Source organism: Heteronotia binoei, chromosome 13 (genome assembly GCF_032191835.1).
Source record: "Heteronotia binoei isolate CCM8104 ecotype False Entrance Well chromosome 13, APGP_CSIRO_Hbin_v1, whole genome shotgun sequence".
Taxonomy (NCBI): Eukaryota; Metazoa; Chordata; class Lepidosauria; order Squamata; family Gekkonidae; genus Heteronotia; species Heteronotia binoei.
The window spans coordinates 57181641-57197265 of record NC_083235.1 but is presented as its reverse complement, the minus strand read 5'-3'; the positions used below and the strand labels follow the sequence as shown (position 1 = coordinate 57197265).

The 15625-nt window shown below is 44.6% G+C and overlaps 1 protein-coding gene across 1 annotated transcript in view; it reads left to right on the top strand.

Annotated features, from left to right (window-relative positions):
• The first annotated feature begins 1771 nt into the window (after window positions 1-1771).
• The window catches only part of FSCN2 (fascin actin-bundling protein 2, retinal), a 33519-nt gene continuing 19665 nt past the window's right edge, over window positions 1772-15625 (top strand). The window contains exon 1 of the mRNA XM_060253156.1: window positions 1772-2877. Within this exon, the coding sequence (XP_060109139.1) occupies window positions 2058-2877 (820 nt within the window). The 5' untranslated portion in view covers window positions 1772-2057. The remainder of the gene's footprint in view (window positions 2878-15625) is intronic.

Sequence of the window (15625 nt, the reverse complement as noted above, 5' to 3'; positions counted from 1 at the left end):
GCCAGAGCTATGGCTAACCCAAGGCCATTCCAGCAGGTGCAAGTGGAGGAGTGGGGAATCAAACACGGTTCTCCCAGATAAGAGTCCACGCACTTAACCAGTATACTGGCTCTACACCAAAATGGAGAGGAAATAATCTTGTATGCTACCCTGAGTTTGTGTGTGTGTGTGTGGGTGGGTGGGGGGGTTAAATGTGATAAAACGCCCTGTTGTAGCTCAAGACAACTTATCCTTCATTGTGTGCTTAAAAGTATAAAATGCAGTTTGTATCCCCATTTTTATGAATACGATTTTTTGAGATCATGCTCATCAGGAAGATATGATTGTCTACAATTCCTCTTGACTGTATTCTGTACGATAGAGGTTGGATTTCCTTTGCGTAATGTGCAAAAAAAGCCTCAAGACCTATGTACACCTTGTTGCTCAATATTATATATATCTATCAATATTAAAATGGAAAACTATAGACTTTTTCAGTGTTAAACTGATGTGAGAATCTTGTGTTTAATGTTGGGGAGGGAGAAAGGAGTTACTTTGTAATTGGTTCTTAAAAAGTTCTGTAAGTTTAGGTGTGGGCCAGACATATCAGGAAGTCTGGCCTATGCTGTACTTTGCTTCCATACACTCTATGACTAATCAGTTACAGAGGAAAAAAACTGATGATGCTTATAGCAAGTTTGATAGACTTTGAATCTTGTTCCTGCTTGTTAGATAACAATTTAGTCTTCATTACCTACTACCATATTTTCCCCAGCCCAGTTTTTGTTGACTGTCAGCTATGGCTTCCTCCACAGAGCCCTTCTGTATGTCAGCCTTTTTTTTTAAAAAAAATTGAGATGGTCCTCAAAGGCAGCTCTTGCACATCAATTGCAAAGTCTTGGAAGGGGGGGGGGGGGGAGACCTTGCTTCTACCAATGAAGAGATAAAAGAGCTAAATTGTTTAGTATGGCCTCCACATTGTTGTTCAACAATTTTTGTTTGGCAGATTCTATGTTACAATGTTTAAATGAATCTCCATTTCCTCAATATTCCTTCAGCAGAGCAGACCTGGCTCCATTTTCCTGGCTGCCTGCCTTCTCTGGTTCAACTCTTGGCAGTGCTGTTCATTGGCTGCAAGGGTCCATGCAATTATCCTATAATAGAACTGTGGATTTGGGGCTACAGGACAGATGGAGGCAAAGGGGCCAAAGAAGGATCAAAGGTTTACACTAATAGAAATGCCTGGCTAATTGTTAAGGAGATTAGAGGCTGGACTGGGAAAGCATGTGGCGTGGAGGTGACCTACCGCACGGAATGGAGAGCCCTGTAAATTTACCCAAGTGCAAAAAGGGGACTAGCTCCACCACTAAGGGAATCAGCAGTGGGAGGTGCCAGACTGGGTTGCCAGGCAAATTTTCCACCTTGGCCGTGGGGACATGAAGGAGGTGGGGATCTATAAAGCATGAGAGGAAGGAGCTATTGAGACTGTAAAAGCACGAGAGATATAGATACAGTATAGAGTACTGCAACTATAGAGAAGCAGGCTAACTATGAAGAATAGACCTCTTCAAAAGACCATTGTGTTGCCTGTCAACCCCCTTCTCTTTATGGCTTATGCAGAAGCCCCACTATTGGTTACAGGAGGCTGGCAGCTCATTGAGAGCTTTGTAATCCTAGCCGTACTAATTAAGCAAGGCTGCGGCGCCTAAGCATGTGGATTTTCTGAGCTCCCTCCTACCCCCCATGTCAGAGAAGAGGAGGAGGAGAAGGAGGAAGAGATCACTGTGAGCTGTGGAGCAGGCAACAGTGCTGCCAGCAGGGGGGAAGAGACAGCCAAACGAGATTGGCTTTATGGGCTGCAGATTAAATGAAGGAAGAGCTGGCACTGAGGGACTGGGAACTGGGGCAGCAGCACGTCACGGTGGCTTTGATTGAGGTGTAAGGTTCATTTTGTATTAATCCAGTTCTCTCTGTTGTGAGGGGTACATATGTACGCACGCATTTTTGTACCTTAGGAAGGACTGGGAAAACTAGACTTTCACCCTGGTCCTTAGGGATATTTCCTCTCCCAATAGAAGATGCCAACAAATGGGATCCACCAGGTCTTGAAGATCCAGTTTGGCTTAATCAACTGTGAGAATCGATACCTAACGGCAGAGAGCTTTGGCTACAAGGTCAATGCCTCTGCATCCAGCCTGAAAAGGAAGCAAATATGGACCTTGGAGCAGGATGGAGAGAGCTCTGTGGTCTTCTTGAAGAGCCACCTAGGGAGGTACTTATCTGCTGACAAAGATGGTAAGGTCTCATGTGAAGCTGAGAAGCCGGGAACTGATGAGCGTTTCATTAGTATCACTCAGTCGGACGGGCGCTGGGCACTTCAGTCAGAACCACACAAGCGTTTCTTCGGTGGCTCTGAAGATAATTTGTCTTGCTTTGCACAAACCATCACTGAAACAGAGCTCTGGACGGTCCACTTGGCCATCCACCCTCAAGCTAATCTCTTGAGTGTTAGCAGGAGAAGATATGCCCATCTCAGTGCCCAAGATGATGAAATCTCCACCGACAGTAACATTCCCTGGGGTGTGGACTCCCTCATCACACTCACCTTCCAGAACAAGAAGTATTGTCTGCGAACCTGCGATAATCGTTACTTGCGCAACGATGGTACTCTGGTCAAGGAGCCTGACATTCGTGCTGGCTATACACTGGAGTTCAAGGCAGGCAAGCTGGCTTTCAAGGATTGTGATGGGAAATACCTTGCACCCATGGGTCCTACTGGCACTCTTAAATCTGGCAGGAGCTCCAAGCCTGGTAAAGATGAACTATTTGATCTGGAAGAGAGTCACCCACAAGTAGTTTTCATGGCCTCCAATGGCAGATACGTCTCCATCCGGCAAGGTAAATCCATTACTTTTTTGCTCTGTGGGACTGTGCATAGCTAGGGAATACACTCCTCTTCTCTCCTATCTCAGTGATCTAAAAGTTGATGTATTGTTGTTTGCCTGTGGGACTATGTTCAGCTTTGTGGTACTTTCTTCCATCAGATTTGTCTGCCTTTTGACTTTGAAAATCTCAGCTGTTGTCATTCTGATATTAATGTGTGTTTATTGAGGGGGATAGAGAGAAGGCAGATAGCATGTAGTTTGTAGGGTATATAGTGTAGCCTATTTAGTTCCCATCAACTCAGTGTATGAGCATCTCAGTCCTTCAAGGACAGGACAGGACTCTTGCCTCCTTTACACAGACGGTGATCTGCCTGGGTGATAATCTTACAAGGAGACTGTGGCAGATGCTCATTCTCCTGATTCCAAGAGCTGGACACTAATCTTCCAGCCAGTACATCCCTCATCTTTGCACTTCTGTAGCCTTTCAGTTTCCAGTTTTCCACATTCTGGAAACCCCTGTAGTGTTTGCCTTCACCCAGCGTTCTTTACCTATCTGGAGGAAGGATGGAGAAGAGAGGAGCCTGTTGTCTCTGTGTGTGCACCCCAGACCACCACAGTAGCAGCAGGCAGATTCATGAGAAAGAAACAAAGACAGCTGCAGATTCTCTCACACTTAGAAGGCTGTGAAACCCATGAGCCTGGTTTTTACTAAAGCTTGTTATGGCGGTTCTCATGGACATGCCATGGATCAGGTGATTTTTTTTTTTACAAGAAAGACCTCTCACATTTTAATTAATGAAGTGCTGTTTCTTTATACATGCCACAGCACACTAGAAAGCACCCACCCCAAAGCAAGAATGAGAGGCAATCTACCATGACGTGCACAGGCCCTACTGAAAAGGAATGGGATTTTTATGAGTGCTCTCAAGCAGCCCATTATTTTCAATGGCATCTGTCCAGAGGATGTGCTCATCATGTTTAAACATTCTTCTGTGTCATTAGGCAATGGCGCTTGGATCATATCATCCAAAAAATTCCTTCCTTCAGTATATTAAAAATGGCTTGTTCCGGTGCAGCATCTCTTCCTTATTTTCCCTCCCTGACTATCTCCTGTGCCCTCCAAAGGTGGCCATTGGTATTACTCTTATCACTCTTGGATAAAGGGAACATTTATTTCTTCTCCCTTTTACCTTCCTGCGAAGCAATGATGTGTGCCACCTTTATTCACTGCTACAAAGCTTGACTGGTTCCTTTCCTGCACCCAACAATTTTGGCATTCTTGGTTGCTCTGGTTTTCCACCCCCTGCAGATTCTTTAGGTAGAAGCAGCTCCATCAGGAATACTGGGTTTGACCTGTAGGCTACAGTGTCAGTCATTTTTCCTGATCGGAGAATCTGCTTTGATTCTACCAGCAGGAGACATGAAGATGAAGAAGATATTGGATTTATATCCCGCCCTCCACTCTGAAGAGTCTCAGAGCGGCTCACAATCTCCTTGATCTTCCTCCCCCACAACAGACACCCTGTGAGGTGGGTGGGGCTGGAGAGGGCTCTCCCAGCAGCTGCCCTTTCAAGGACAACCTCTGCCAGAGCTATGGCTGACCCAAGGCCATTCCAGCAGGTGCAAGTGGAGGAGTGGGGAATCAAACCCGGTTCTCCCAGATAAGAGTCCACACACTTAACCACTACACCAAACTGGCTCTCCGTTTCAGTATAATCTGCCCAACGTTATTGTCAGTGCGGTGCACATTCCTTGCAAAGGCTGTCTGGCTGCCCATTCCTGTTACCATCTGTAGTCACTTCTGGGTCAGACCTTAGTTAAATAGCACGAGAGACTTTCCTCCTGAGCCTAACAGAATGGCTTTATGGGTGAGAGAAAAGTGGCTCTTCACTTTCTGGCTTCCTCTGTGTTTCCAAGGATCATCCCTTATGCAGCACATTTCAATCAGCCCTGTCCAAAAACAGCAGAGGAGGGCAACAAGGAAAAGAGAATCTGTTCAAAACTGCTGTTAGATGTCTGCTTTTGTTTTTTTTATATATTTTGAGCTATGCAGCTCTTTTTTCAAGGAGTCGGATGTTTCTTTTTTTTTCAACTCTTTTCACAGGGAGCAAGTTCTTCTATAAATGATCTCATTTTCTGGTCCTTTGAAAGCAAAAGAGGCCCTTTTGGGTGATCGTAGAATTCAGAGAGTTTGGCCCTTAAGAAAACAAGGCTCCTTGACAGCAAACTATTGCTAATAAAAAAATCATGCTCATAGCAACCCTTTAGGGTAAGAGGAGCATAGGCTGCCATTTAAAGTTTCATACACAAGAATGTGCCTTATTATTCCTGGGAGGGTACCCCCATTTTTTAAAATAGACCCTTCTCTAACACCTTTAACTATACTCTGATACAGAAATTTAGCATATGAAACTTTCATCATCATTTTTGCATGTCAAGGAAAGCTTTAACTGTTCCACAAGCCAAGCTGCTGTTATTAGGACCATAGGATCAGGGGAGTAAAAAAAAAAAAAAGGAAAATTAATCCAGAGTAATTACTGTCCTCTGCTTCTGCCCTAAGGTTGCAATTTGGGTTTACTGGCCATGATCCAGTACTTTCAGTTACCCAACAAATAAATTGTTTCCTGGCATTGAGGTAGAGGAAAATGCATCTGATGGCAAATTGTTGGTAAAGGCTCAGGATTAAGAGGGGCAGCCTGGCTCAAACTATTCATATAGTTCAGAATACCCCATAAAAAGAGTTTTTTAAAAAGTCAGCCATTATTTAATTTAACTCTTTGACTGGGGTGTTCAAAAGGGTGGCTGAAATGTCTTAGTGGACAGCTTTAGATGATCTTGAATTCCTGCCCTGAGCTGGTTATCTGGTCTTCATGACTGTAATATAGTCATACACTATAGTCACAATAATTAGTGTAATTATTTTCTTAGCCTGTCCATAGAGTTGCCAGTTCTTAGGAGAAAACAGTCAATTTCTATTCATTTAAATGTATGTAAATATAAATTGCCCATTGCCTGGAACTGAGAATGAATCTAAAACAGCCAATTTAGCAAAAATTGAAAAAATTAAAAGACTTACAGTGCAATCCTAAACAGAGTTATATCATATCCTTCTACACTAATGGATTTAGATCTATGTAACGCTTTTTAGGATTGAACTATAAAAGGGCCTGATTAGACAGTACAGAATACCTGTGTTATCTCAAACCCGTATAATAAGACTGATTTAAACCTGCTTAGTCCCTGACCAGCATCAAAATCCAGCTCCTCCTGCCTCCCCCTGGGAAAAGGGGATCTTTTTAATAATGCTGTTTACAGAGTCTACACTCTATGAACTCAGGCTCTTGACCAGGCCTCATTTTGGGCAGGAGATCACAGGAGCAGAGTTCCAGAACCTCAAAATGTTATTGTTCCCTTTCTTTCTTACCCCCCCTCCCCATACTTGCTTCTGGGCTCTATTGTTCAAACACCCTGTGTAAATTCTGCTGAACTCTTAAGATTTGACAGACTTTCTAATATTTTTCCCCACAAAAAAAGGGGGAAATAACCAAAACATATAAAGCAGACAGATGGAAATCTTCATTGTGCCACTCTGGCCACATAGGAGAAAGTAATTTTAAAAGTATGATGGGCATTTTATGGTAGATGCTGAGCTGATATATAAATAAATAAATAAATATATAAGAACATAAGAGAAGCCATGTTAGATCAGGCCAATGGCCCATCCAGTCCAACATTCTGTGTCACGCAGCGGCCAAATATATATATATATATATATATATATATATATATATATATATATATATATATATATATATATATATATATATATACACACACACACACACACACACACACACACACACACACATACACACTGTGGCTAATAGCCACTGATGGACTTCTGCTCCATATTTTTATCTAACCCCCTCTTGAAGGTGGCCATGCTTGTGGCCGCCACCACCTCCTGTGGCAGTGAATTCCACATGTTAATCACCCTTTGGGTGAAGAAGTACTTCCTTTTATCCGTTTTAACCTGTCTGCTCAGCAATTTCATCGAATGCCCACGAGTTCTCGTATTGTGAATATAATTTACTATAACTTCCGGTGATGTCAGGGGTGTGTGGCATATGCAAATAAGTTGTGCTAACGAGCTCCAGCACCTCTTTTTCTATGAAAGTACCCCTACTCTTGACTAATCTTGCTAATGTAACAAAGACCCAGAATTCTGCACCAAAAGCAAAACCCCAGCTGTCAGAATATGGGCAGGTGGGACCTGGAGATCTCCCACTTTTACAACTGATCTCCAGCTGGCAGAAATCAGCTCCCCTGGAGAAAATAGTTGCTTTGAAGGGTTTATTATATTGCATTGTACCATGCTGAGGCCCTTCCCTTCCTCAAACCCCACCCTCTCCCTGATCCATCCATAAAGTCTCCAGGTATTTCCCAACATTGACCTTGCAGCCCTACTCCCCAAAGGAGTGTGCCAAAAGGTCTGTTTTTCCAATGTGAAGTGAACATCAATCCCACAGCTGGCTCATTGGGTTGGTGATGCTTTCTTTGTTTACTATTTTGTTCTCTCTGATGCTGCACCTATTGGTGTACAGAAAAACATGATGTTTGCTCAACTTGGCTTCCAGGTTAGACTGGGGCCTTGGAGGATGTGGAGAGATTATACTTGCCACCCGCACAGCAATAGATAGTTAAAAAGGTAGTCCCCAAGCACCAGCCATTTCCGACTCTGGGGGTGACGTCGCATCACGACATTTTTACAGCAGACTTTTTACGGGGTAGTTTGCCAATGCCTTCCCCAGTTATCTACACTTTCCCCCCAGCAAGCTGGGGACTCATTTTACCAACCTCAGAAGGATGGAAGGCTGAGCCAACCTTGAGCCAGCTACCTGATCTCAGCTTCCGTCAAGATCGAACTCAAGTCATGAGCAGAGAGCTCAAACTGCAGTACTGCAGCTTTACCACTGCCTGTATCAGAACAGGACTGGAAGTAGAGGCACAGGAGGGGGCAGGAGTTAGCTCCTCTTGCTCACATGCTTTTTTTTAAATTATAAATAACTGCACCTCACACATATATAGTGGTTGCTTCAATGTGTATTCCTCAAATAATAGCCCGTGTGCATTAATGGGTGTTTTTAAACTGGCAGTTTGCGACTCTCTATCTCCGCATTGTAAACTCACCTTTTACATTACACAACGTTCTCATAATTGTTTCGCATCGTTGCTCCCTGAGGCATTTACATTTGGAGAGCCAGTTTGGTGTAGTGGTTAAGTGTGCGGACTCTTATCTGGGAGAACCGGGTTTGATTCCCCACTCCTCCACTTGCACCTGCTGAGATGGCCTTGGGTCAGCCATAGCTCTGGCAGAGGTTGTCCTTGAAAGGGCAGCTGCTGTGAGAGCCCTCTCCAGCCCCACCCACCTCACAGGGTGTCTGTTGTGGGGGAGGAAGGTAAAGGAGATTGTGAGCCACTCTAAGACTCTTCGGAGTGGAGGGTGGGATAGAAATCCAATATCATCTTCTTCTTCTTGTTTCAGTGAGATGGGTTTCAAGGCCGCCACAAAAGCATTTTTCTCAAGACTAGTTTTGGTCTGGTCTTTTCTCTACGGGTGTTTCAAACTTGTAAAAGTTTTCCTGCATTTTAAAAGACTCCTCCAAAAGCCACCACAAGGTGCAGTAATTTGCATGAGAACTGACAGCAATTGAAATTTTTACATAACATTGCTTGCCTCATCTAGTGATTTAAATTTGTATTGTTTTTGCAGTGTTGACATGATTGCCAAGAAATTGCATACATATAACTAAGCACTGGTATTCCGGCTGCCCTCTTATCAGAGACACCCCACCTCCCCAAATTGAAACGCTTAAATGTAAAAGGAAAATAATTAAAGCGGAACAGTGGTAGGCAATTTGAAGACTCTAAAACTCTGGATCAAACTGAATGTAAAAACACTTTGTCTGTTAGTGTGTCTGTGGGCCTTCCCAGAAAACACAATTTAGCACAATAAGTGGTGCCTGATTTATTGTATGAGATACAGATGTCCCCCCCCAAGGTAGCCTGAACTCTTTCTAGATGCTAAAATGATCTGACAAGACCAATGCGGGACAGGCAGATCCGGCCACAGTGGCTGCAGGGAAAAGTCTGATTTGGGGTTGGTGCTGTAGCAGTGCGATTCTTCCTCAATCTCCTTTTGTCCTCAAGACCAGCTATGCGTGCGTTCTCAAAGGAAGAGACAGCCTGGTGGATGGTGTGCCTCCATGCTTTGCGATCTGAGGCTAGGTCAGACCACTGGTGATGGTTGATGCGACAGGTGCCAAGGGATTTCTTCAAGGAGTCCTTGTACCTCTTCTTTGGTGCCCCTCTATTTCGATGGCCGGTGGAGAGTTCGCCATACAGGGCAATCTTGGGAAGGCGGTGGTTTTCCATCCTAGAAATATGCCCTGCCCAGCGCAGCTGCGTCTTCAGCAGCAGTGCCTAGATACTGGTAACCTCCGCCCGCTTGAGGACTTCAGTGTTGGTCACAAAGTCACTCCAGTGGATGTTGAGGATGGTGCGAAGGCAGCGCTGATGAAAGCGCTCGAGGAGTCGCAGGTGATGACGGTATAAGACCCACGATTCGGAGCCGTAGATGAGGGTTGTCATCACAACCGCTTTCTAGATGCTAAAATGATCAAACTGAGGCTATTACATTACCCAAAAGACAATAATGGAGAAGTTGAAGGCGGCAGGAAAAGAGGAAGGCCCAATGTGAGATGGATTGACTCAGTAAAAGAAACCATGGCCCTCAGTTTACAAGAGCTGAGCAAGGCTAATGATAGGACATTTTGGAGAGCATTCATTCATAGGGTCTCCGTAATTTGGAAGCAAATCGATGGCATTTAACATGTACACAGGGTAGCACTTGTGAAATTATTGCATTGTTCCAGCATCAAAATGCAGCCTCTGATCTCTGTGAAAAAGGCGATCCTTCCCTTAGCTGGCATGTGCATTGCTGATCCTGAAATGTGTGTAGGAAGTAGGGTTATTAATGCTGTGGTAGATAAGTAGAACCTTGATGTTTGGACAGTGGAGAACAATGGTTAGGGTGCTGGGCTAGGACTGGGGAGACCTGCCTTCAAAAACTCTCTCAGCTATGAAGCTCCCCAGGTGACCTTGGTCTGCCACACTCCCTCAGCCTAACCTACCTTCAGTGTTGTTATGAAAATAAATGGAAGTGGTGATTTTATACACTATTCTGAGCTCCTCAGAGGAGCTGTGGGATAAGGATGTAAATAATAATCAGAGTGGGATGGTGGGTCTGATTCAGTGAAGCCCTTCTAATAAGAACCTGTTGGATATAGTCAGATATCATGACTGGTGAGCAACGTAGCCCTTGCCATTTTATGAGCTTTTCGAATGTTGGTGGTTGTGCAGTCCCCATGCTATGCTAGCTGTGTTTGTAATCCTGCATTCATTACCACCAATGCCTGCCATGCCAAGTTTCTTCCCTTGAAAAGACTTTTTAAAAGGATCTTTCTGCAAAAACCAGCAATGTTGCTGCTGCTGTTGCCCTCATCCCCAAAGAGTAAATGGCAACAAAATAGCTATCCTCTCTCAGTCCTCACTGATTCCTTAATGATAGAGCAGGGTTTCCCGAACTCTCCCCCCCACACCCCGTGGTCTGTTTTTTTCCCTGTGGTCCGGGTGGAGGACATTCAGGAGCGATACAGAGACTTCACACCAGCCAGGAGCTTTCCTCATCCCTCTCTGATGTTTCCGAACATCAGAGAGGGGTGGAGGAGCATGCCTGTCTGGCACACAGTCTCAGTATCGCTCCCTGAGCGTCCTCCAGGCAGAGGACGCTCAGGGAGTGATACAGAGACTGTGTGCTGGCCAGGAGCTTTCCCCGCCCTCTCTGACGTTTCTGAACATCAGAGAGGGACGGGGGAGGACTTCTGGTCAGTGCACAGTCTCTGTAGAGCTCTCTGAGTGTCCTCTGCCTGGAGGACGCTCAGAGAGTGCTACAGTTGGCAGCGGCATGGGGGGCAATGGGCTGGAGCATGGCGCCACATGTGGTGCTGAAGATAAATAGAGAGAGGAGGGAGCAGCTGGGCTGCCCCTGGTGACCTGCCATTGAGGCTTGTGTGGCCTGGTACCGGGTTGCGACCTTGCTAGTGGGAAACACTGGGATAGAGTATTATGTTATTAATGATGGTGATTCTGATTATAATAATAGTTCCTAAAACTACTAGGTACTGTACAAAACAGAACAGATCCCACCTGCACATTCACAAAATTAAAGGTAAGCCATGTTACAGAGGAAGACAAAGGAAGGTAAATGCAAAGATGAGACCAGCCAAAGAGAAAAGCACAGCTTTGCATGCAGAAGGTCTCATGTTCAGTCCCTGGCAGCGCCAGCTAAAAGGATCAGATGATGTGAAAGACCTCCACCTGAGACCTTGGGGGGCTGCTGCCAGTCTTAGTAGATAATACTGACCTTGATGTACCAATAGTCTGAGGCAGCTTCATGTGTTCACGTGTGCGGTCATTAACTGTCTTATAGCCAAACCAAATCAGATGCTAGAAGATCAGTGATTAGATCTCCCAGGCACTTCAACTGCTAAACAGCAACCATGGAATTGTCCATTTGGATCAGCGCTGCAGGATGGGTAGGAAGCCAATACAATGAAGAAATTCCAGCTGTGTAGCACTATAATAAAATGTTTTTATCACCTTCAAGCGCAATATTTCCATGGCATTATTCACATCATAATCACTACAGGGAACAATAATATGGTAATCAACGCAGAGAGTAGCTGTTGAGCTAGCACATCCAAAGGGCTAAATTCCAATGTCTTACGTGTGGAAAAAGTTCCAGTCGTATCAAAAGCTGCAGCGAAGTCTCTCCCCAAATTTGGGAATGATGGGTGATGCTGCTCCCAGATTTGGCCAACACATTTCCAACCTTCTTCAGATCTGGATCATTACATTAACTGGAATTAGTATTACAAAGCACCAGTCAAAAATAAAGTTGACAATAGTTCAAACACTTGTTGACTTTATTTTATTATAGCACTATACAGCTGGGATTTCTTCAGTGTATTGGCTCTTTACAAGTGTGGATTCTTTGATTTGAATGGCTAGGAAGGACAGGAGGGGAGTTCAACTCTTTCTCCTCTATTCTTTTCTGAACCTGAAATGGCTCCTCAGTGCTGCTGTTTGCCCTGTTGGAGAAAACATGCACACAAAATAAAGACACCCTGTTTTCCGCAGAGGGGCAAATACAAATCAGAGGTCAGGAAATGACCTGAGATAAAGTGAAACTCCTCTCTGTGATGAAATCCCATGTTCAGAGCCCTGCCTCCAACTGGTATTGAACAATTTTAAAGTATGTTCACAGTTGTCCTGATCTGAATAGCTTAGGCAAGCCCAGTCTCATCAGATCTCAGAAGCTAAATAGGGTCAAGTCTGGTTAGTACTTGGATGGGAGACCTCCTTGGAATACTAGCAGTTGGGAGGACATGACAGGTATTATTCAGCTACCTCTCTGAATATCTTCCAGGCCCCCAGTAGGGGTCAGTCACCAGAAGTCACCAGGACTTCCAGCTGCGTGCACACACACACACAAATACAAAAAACACACACAAACAATGGGCTTATAACCTATTAATGGATCTTCCAGTGTCTCAGTAGGTTTGATTCTTAAGAAAAGGCGTAAATGTAAAACAAAAGGAAGACAGAGGGATGGTGCCAGGTGGGTGGGCATTCCAGTGGTAGGGAGCTGCTAGGGAACAGACATAGGCAGAGAATAGTTCCTAGGTCTGGAATAGGGGTAGTTTTGAAGAACTATAGGTAAAAATCCTATGAACTTCAAAGGCTCTGTAAGTGCTTTGTAGGTCTGTCTCCCATGTATGGATATGTATCCTATATTATTTATAATAAATATCTGCTCAACTATATGGGAGAGCAACATATTTGTGCATTTACACCCAGATCCAAATCTCATATAAATCAGTGGGGTGGGACTTGATTTTAAAAGCAAAATGCAAAAAGGGCATGTGAGGGAGAAGTACTGAACTCTCCCCCCACCCACCAGGTATGAGAGCCTGTCTGACAGGAAAAAAGATGGGATATCAGAGAGCAGACAAACTGTGAACAATTAAACTTTGGGCAGTGGGAGGGTTCCATGCTGTTCCCTTGCGCACCCTTTACAATCAGACAGTCTCATCCACTGGCTTCAAAGTGATTGGGGTTGACCGAGTCAGGTGATTGGGGTTGACTGAGTCACCACCAATTACTATTCCGATCTTATATTTTGAAAAGTCTATGGTTTGTTTTTCTGTCTATACATTAGCATCTGAAGTAGGGCACAGCTGCTTCAATGACTAGGAGAAATTCCAGTGTTTCTGGTCCAAGAAGTACCCTCTGAGCCCCCCCTCTGCAGACAAGCCATTGCTCATGCAAGCAAGCAGACCACTTAAAGTTAACTGGCTCCAGTTATGTCTATACCAGCTCTTAAACCTGGGACAACATGAAGCTATCCAAAAGAACACTGGATTGGCTTGACAGTAATCCTCTCTGTAGCCCTGTAATCCCAGCCTGCAGCTCCTTTCTCTCTAATCTTTTTCTGCCTAGCTTTGCTGATAGCATTCAGTCTCATCCAGCCATTGGGAAAGGCTGGCTGTGCCTCAGTTAAGAGTGCCAGTTTTTTTGTCCAATATGTCCCAGATTCAAGCACCAGCATTTCCAGTTGAATGATCTCTTTTAGTAGGTATGGGCAAAAGATCTTTTTCCTACCTGAGACCCTGGAGAGCTGAGCTGCTTGCAGTCAGATTTTCAGCTGGATGCATTAGTGGTCTAACTCTGTATAAGGCAGCTTCATCTGTTTAAATCCCAGCATTAACTGATGTATGGTAATGACAGCACAAACAAGGAGCAAAATGATACTCAGATACAGCCTTCAGGAGGAAAAGAGCTCTCTGAACGCTATCTGCACGCTAAGATGCCATTGTCTGTCACTAGGGTTATCATATAGCCGCACTGGTACCATCTCTGCCCACCTGACCCAAGCATATTAGTACTAGTCATTACCTTCACCCCAAATTCATGCCCAGTCTGGGTTGTACCCATGGGGAGGACAGGATGCCAGTGACATCAATGTGTCTGGCAAGAGGGTTGCTTTATTGGCAATGAGCAGTAGCTGGAATAGAGGCTCAAAGTATTCCTTTGCCTGCTCCAAGCCACTTAGGAGCTGTTGACGTTGGCTGGCAAGTTATTAATAGGGGGCTTGTGTGTCAGCCAGATGGAAACAACGGCAATCAGATTAATGAGGCCAATTAAAGCAATTGTTTGAGGGATTTGCTGTTAATTCAGCACTAGGGGGAAGGGGATGCCTATGGATCAAGTCCTACAAGAGTGGGCCCTGGGTGTTGGGGGGATTGAAGTGGGTATAATTTTAGGTCAATAGTAGGGAAGGTGACATTTCCTTCAGTTTGGAGGCTTAACCAATTCTCTTTTAGGATGTAACCTGTTCAAAGACTGCTGCGTGGATTCAGATGTATTCTCCCCCCTTCCCCCACCCCACAACTCATGCAGTCTTTCAAGTAGCATATTTGTTTGTTTACAGACAAGTCACACAGATTACTTATGGCAACCCCTCAGGGTTTTCAAGGCAAGAGACATTTAGAGGTGGTTTGCTATTGCGGGCATTAGCCTTTATCCGGATGTCTGAAGGCTATCCCAGAGCAAAAGGAGTCTCAGACATCCGGTTTACAGTCGCCATTTTTTTTACTACTTAGCTATATGCGCATAACCACATAATCACATAATATTTTAACCTATGTGCTTGCGCGTATGTGTTGCATATGCGCATAGTGTGCATAATAATGGAGAAAAAAAGAACTGCATGGTGCTGTCGTGTGGATGGCAGAAGACGGTTTCACTGCAAAGTGATTTGAATTGCAGTATGGAAGTCTGATCAATAATATCCAGAACAAAGATATTCGAAATAGAACCGGGTCAGTTTAACATGGACTCAACACGCTGTGTGAACAGGGCCACTGAAAAAAATCTAGCTTGCCCACTGAAGCAAATCCCTTCAGTGGAAAAGGGCCAGCCAGACTGGGAAGCCATTTCAGGCAACAGATTCCAAAGATGTGCCACTTCTCTCTCCAGTGACCTATACAGCATTGGGGGGGGGGGGGGGGCGACAAAGTCACTCCATTACAGGGTATTTATTTATTATTTTCATTTATAGTCTGCCTTTCTCACTGGGACTCCAGGAAGATTACAAGCACTTTAGTACTATAGGGGTGCGGTCACACGTACCATTAAAAGCGTGTGTGTAGCGCTCAAATCTGAACTGCTGAATATTGATTTGATGCAGGGCAGTTCAGACGAGCATCCAAGAATGCGATTCATTCTGTTGTGCGCGATCAGACATCCAATACTATCACGCTCATTTCTTGGAGCATGCGTAATCAGATGGTGATTTCTGGGAGGGGAGGGGGTCCATTGAACTTGCACCCAACTGTTTGGAGCTGGGAAATCAAAACTTTCTTCAGAGGCAGGGGGGAAAGGCGAAAGTTTCCAGAATTAACGTTGCCGATCCAAACCACGGAACTGCCAGGAATTATTTTCCTAGAAATTGGCAGTGACAAGGATATCTTAAAATCCTCCACATTGAAAAAAAAGAATTTTTTCCTGTTCTGAATAGTGGGATAACGTTTCCCCCCCCTCCGATCCTGTGTTGATTGGAGAAGCAGAAGCGTCAC